The sequence below is a fragment of the Centruroides sculpturatus genome, unplaced genomic scaffold (genome assembly GCF_000671375.1).
Source record: "Centruroides sculpturatus isolate CEXI.00-Female unplaced genomic scaffold, Cexi_2.0 scaffold1036, whole genome shotgun sequence".
Taxonomy (NCBI): domain Eukaryota; kingdom Metazoa; phylum Arthropoda; class Arachnida; order Scorpiones; family Buthidae; genus Centruroides; species Centruroides sculpturatus.
Window position 1 is genome coordinate 162,048 of NW_019385233.1, and position 4,969 is coordinate 167,016.

At 57.8% G+C, this 4,969-nt stretch overlaps 1 protein-coding gene across 2 annotated transcripts; it reads left to right on the forward strand.

Annotated features, from left to right (window-relative positions):
* The first annotated feature begins 92 nt into the window (after positions 1 to 92).
* On the forward strand, positions 93 to 4,681 carry LOC111636505 (solute carrier family 43 member 3-like). Of its 2 annotated transcripts, none has more exons than XM_023381778.1 (12): positions 93 to 503; positions 1,157 to 1,302; positions 1,373 to 1,419; positions 1,581 to 1,657; positions 1,767 to 1,859; positions 1,928 to 2,126; positions 3,110 to 3,154; positions 3,221 to 3,412; positions 3,483 to 3,587; positions 3,677 to 3,872; positions 3,934 to 4,054; positions 4,439 to 4,681. In XM_023381778.1, the coding sequence occupies exons 1-12, from the start codon at positions 258 to 260 to the stop codon at positions 4,583 to 4,585; spliced, it is 1,614 nt and encodes a 537-aa protein (XP_023237546.1). In that variant the 5' UTR covers positions 93 to 257; the 3' UTR covers positions 4,586 to 4,681. The 2 variants fall into 2 exon arrangements, with proteins under 2 accessions (XP_023237546.1, XP_023237547.1); XM_023381779.1 differs by having other exon boundaries at positions 1,166 to 1,302.
* The last annotated feature ends 288 nt before the right edge of the window (positions 4,682 to 4,969 follow it).

The following is a 4,969-nucleotide window of genomic DNA, read 5'->3' on the forward strand; positions in this document are numbered from 1 at the left end:
CCGTACATACGTATCGGCCGTCCGCCGGAACCCGAAGAAGGTAAAGGCGGACGGTAGACGGGCCCTGGGGATTAACGGTTACCGATTCCCGCATCCGGGGAGAGACTTCCCTTCCGTCCCGGTTTTCGGAAGGGATCGTCCCTCCCGGCCGGAAGTCGGGACGAAAACAGACACCGGACGACGGCGCCCCAGGCTTTTCCCGCGGCTAGAGCGCGCGCCCTTCCAGGTAAGAGAGTCGACGTCATCGCCGTCAGCCAATGAAGGACGGTCGGCGGATCGACCCGATCGACGGCGGAGAGGCGGGCGGTGCCAGTGTCCGATCGACCGCCGACGACATGAGACGCGGAGTACGCTGGTTGATCCTGCTAACCGGCGCCCTGGAGACGGTGGTCTTCACCGGCAACATCTTCGGCTGGGCCGCCCTCAACTACATGCTCAAGCGACAGGGCGTCTACCGCCACCTCTGTCCTCCCTCCAACTTCACCCTCGACGCCAACGCCACGGTGAGTGCCTCCGCTTCTTCGCGCTCCCGCCGTTCTCCCCTCCCGGGGAATATTCCCTCCGTCCCACCGAATAATTCCCGCCGGCGGGGAAATTTCCTCCCTCCGGCGGTAGACGCGGGAGCGGGGTTAACGCGGCGGAAAATACGGAGATTTTCTATTTATCCGAGTTTCCCGGGGGGGTCGGACGGACGGTCGACCTCCCGACGCGGTCGAAGCGACCTCCGAACTCGGGCGTCGGACGAAAAACGACCTCGATCTACTTACCTCGGGTGATTTATCTTCGATTTCTCGGGGAAGGACGCCCGATCCCTCCGTCGGAGGCCGGGCGGAAGGCCCTTCCAGGAAGCGCCCCCTTTGGCTACTTCCCCGCGGAAAGAAACGTTGATTCCTCTCTCGGCGGAACCGGAACCCCGCTTCCCGCGGAACGGAAATGCTTCGGGTGGGCTGTTACCGCGGGTTTCACAGGCGCCGACGGATTAAGCGGATTTCGGACCCGTCCGAGTCCCGAGGAATAGTTAATAATTGTTAGGGTACCGGTCGAGGCGATTTACGCCCTCGGCGTCGTCGATCGACGCTTAAAATTGTTGGCTTTATCGGTTCCCTGGGGGGCCGGGCGCGCGTTTCTTTGTTTTGAACGTCTCCCTCCGTCTCAGGTGTCTCAGGAGTCGGGTTGCCACGAGCAGGACCAGATGCTGAATCTGGCCTTCACCGTGGGAAGTTTCTGCACGGGTTTCACCGCCTTCGTCTGGGGATTTCTGCTGGACAGTTGGGGTCTGAGGACCGTTCGTCTGCTCATCAAGTAAGTAGACTCGAGCCCGCCCTCTCGGCTCTTTCTCTCTTCTTCTCACCTCGGACTTTTTTTTCGGCAGCGGACTGATCGCCAGCGGCACCATCATGCTGTCCGTCACCAACCCAGGTGAGTGGGGGTCGGCCGCCCCGCCGTCGGAGAGGAGCGGCCGGCTATTTAGACCGTAGTGTTTAGGGCGACGAAAGTGCCAGACACCGAGACTAAAAGCCGGAACGGCCGTTAATTATAGGGGAAATTAGCCATAATGGCGATTGTTTGTCTATTTATAGAGACTTCCTACCTGATCTTTCCCGGGCTGACCCTGATGTGCCTGGCCGGAGTCCCGCTGAGGATTGCCAACATGCAGGTGAGGTCTCCCCGCGCGCAAGACCCGGACGTCGGACCGTCCTTCCGTTTCCGTTCCGGAACCGGAACCCGAAAGGAAGGCGATCCTCGACCGCTCGTTTTATTTTTAGATCGCCAACTTGTTTCCCAAGCAGAGGTCCACCGTCATCTCTTTCTACAGCGGAGGATTCAGCGCCTCGGCTTCCGTTTTCGCTTTCCTAAAGGTCAGACGCGCTCCTCCTCCTCCTCCTCTTCTCCGCCTTCTCCTCTCACCGTTTCTCTCCTCCCGCAGTACCTGTTGGACGCCGGAGTGTCCTGGGAGTGGACCTGGTTCGTGCTGGTGGCCTGTAGCGCCGTCATGTTGCCCGTCACCCTCTTTCTGCTTCCTCCGGACCGGATCGGCGACGACAACAAAAGCAAGATGTTTTCGGGGGTGGCGGAAGTGGCCGTGGTTTCTCCCGTCACCTTCGGAAAGTTCAGCACCCTTCCCAGTGAGTGGCCGATAACTTAATTTAGTTAAAATAAACTTCCCGGGGGAAATAAAGCCATGGGAGGGACATTGAGGCCCGTTTCGTATTTGTCACCGCCAAAGCGGCGCGCAGTTAAAGTCCGATATATACAAAAGAACGTTTATTTACCCAGGTTTGACGTATTACGATAAATGATTTTTTAAAAAGCGTGGGGAATAATTGCTCGACGGATATCGAAGATACGAACGCACGAAAATAAAGCGTTGGGATGCCGCCGCATGGCTAAATAACGCCAAACACCGGGGATGCGGGTATAGGTCGGGTCCCGTTTTCCTATTTAAAAGGTTCTTTCTCCGTCGGCCGATTTTAGCGCGTTAAAGTTTTCGTTGCCCGTATTTAAAATTGCAGTTGGTACACGGATCCTTACGGCGCCAAATTTGCCCGTTGTAGTTTAATTGGCGGATAAATTGGAGCGCTTTATTATATTTGGCCAAACCGCAGCAAATAAATGTCGTTTCGTATATATTGGACCGGCGGCTTTCGTTATTAAGTTGCCGCCGCCGGTTGTGGGTTATAAATAATTTGGTAATAATAAATAATTGGTATATAAATACCAAACGGACTTCATTTGGCCGCGCCACCGGCGGGAAGTTTGCGCGTTTTTTCGTCCGGATTGCCTGGACGGACGCAATTCTCGCCTCGGCCGGCGAAAAAGAAGAATAGTCGATTTGCGCGCGTAACGGGGCGCGAAATTAGGTGACGAAGTCCGCCTCTTCTATCGTTTCGGCCGGTCGAGGACGATTCCGGTATTTTCCGGCCGGAAGGTCCGAGTTTTCTTTTCCCGCCAACCGTTTCCGTTTCCGGGCCACTATTTCGGGTGCGGCAAATTATGGGAAGGTAGGGGGAAAGTAGTCGAAAACCCGAAACCGCCGGACTTTGCCCGAAGTAAAGGGTCGGTTAAACGGCGCCCACCGTTATAATCCACCTTTTCGTTATATTTTTAGAATCTCCCGTCTACCCCAGGAAAAACCCGGAAGTCGACCGTTACGGTAAGTAAAATTCGGCGGGCGACGGAAACGACCGGGAATTCCGGGATAACAATTCTTCCTCCACAGATGCCTCCCCCGCCGATCCCTATCCTCCCCGGCCTCCTCCCGGTAAAGGAAGAGTTCCGCTGAGAAAGTCGCTGCTGTCCTTTTCCTTCCTGGCCCACCAGTATTGGTTCTCCTGGGTGCTGCTCTACACCGTCATCTACATAGGGACCCTGCACCTGTGGATCGAGAGGGTGACCACCGACTCCCGATCGGGTGAGTCTCTCCCCGCCCCCGTCCGGGGTGGGATCGGCGCCGGATTAACCGATATTTTTCTCCTCCGCAGCTTCCGGATACACGGAAATCTACGGACTGGTGCAGATAACCGGACTGGTTCTGGCGCCGCTGGGCGGCGCCGTCATGGACTTCTTCGTGGGCAGAGCCGCAAAGGGTAAGCGAAGCGGGAGAGGAAGCCGCGGGCCGAGTGGTGGACCGCGGCGTCTTTGCAGAGGAGGACTGGTAACCGTGCCGTCTTTGCAGAGGAGGACCCCCTGGAGAGGAGGCTGAAGACCGCCCGAGCCGCCTTCTTCCCCATGCTGATCACCACTCTGACCGAAGCGGCCATCCACGTCTGCAGGTTTTTCTTCGTGGAGGCGGCCATCTACGCTTCCATAGCGCTGATCACCCTTCTCAGATCGTCGTTCGTGGGAGTGGGCACCGCCTACCTCAGGACCAGGTGAGAGGGGGGTGGGGGGTCTTCGCCCGGGGGCTGTCGAACTGACACTTTTCGTCCGCAGGTTTCCCGCCGACCACTTCAACCGTCTTCTGGGCATCATGAGCACGGCGGCCGCCTTCTACACCCTTCTGCAGTTCCCCTTTTTCGTGTGGGAGGCCGAGAGTCGGACGGACAGTCTCTACGTAAGTCTCCGCTCCGGCGAGCGGCGCGACCTTCGCGCTCCGCCGCCTCCGCCTTCTTTTTTCGGCTTTTTTTGGGAAAAGTACCCCGGACTTTCTCCCGGGCGCAGCGGGCCGTAACTAATCCGCAGTTTTCTTTTCCGGGAAGCCGACGACAAATTGGGTCGACCCACTTCCGTCTCCGGGTGGACGCCGGCGCATTTCCCATCCTTTTCGGTCGGAGACGAAATTTCGCGAACGCCGAAAGGTGGCGCCGTCTCCGGTCCGGCGCCCCACCCGGATGGATTAGGTACGGCCCCCACTCTCGGTGGTGGGAATGATTAGAAAATAAACCGTAGGACGAATTTCCCTTTTCCTTTGTCTGACGTATTTTTTCTTTCTGCGCAGGTGAACGGAGTGTACTGCGTCCTGTTGGCCGTGGCCCTGGTTCATCCCCTGCTGATGACGGTCACCCCCTTGCAGCGACGCCTGATGGAGAAAGAGAGCGCCCGACAAGGGGAAGGAGAGGCGGGATCCGAGGGGGGAAGAGTGTAGGGCGCGTCCCTGTAAATTATTGTAGCCATTAATTCTGTACAGAGATAAACTTTTATAATAAAGGTCGTTTTCGCCCGCCAAGGGCGACCTCATCCACGCCGGCCGCGAGGTCGACCGCTTTTTTCTCTCGGGCGATTTCGTCACCCTCCGGGGCGGAGACGTCCGCTCCCCTCCCCGCCGCCAGAGGGGCCGAGAAGACCGGGACCGGAGGGGGCCCTTTTCCCTTCGGGAGCGTCCCTGGGCCGGGCCCGGGCGCGTAGAAAACGGGAGGGAGCGGGCGAGGACGGAGCGAAAATAAGCAAAATTTCCGAAAGAGCTAAAAAAGATCGACGGGGCGATAAGAGGACGGCAAGGGTTTCTTCGGCCGCTAACCTTTATTAGCCA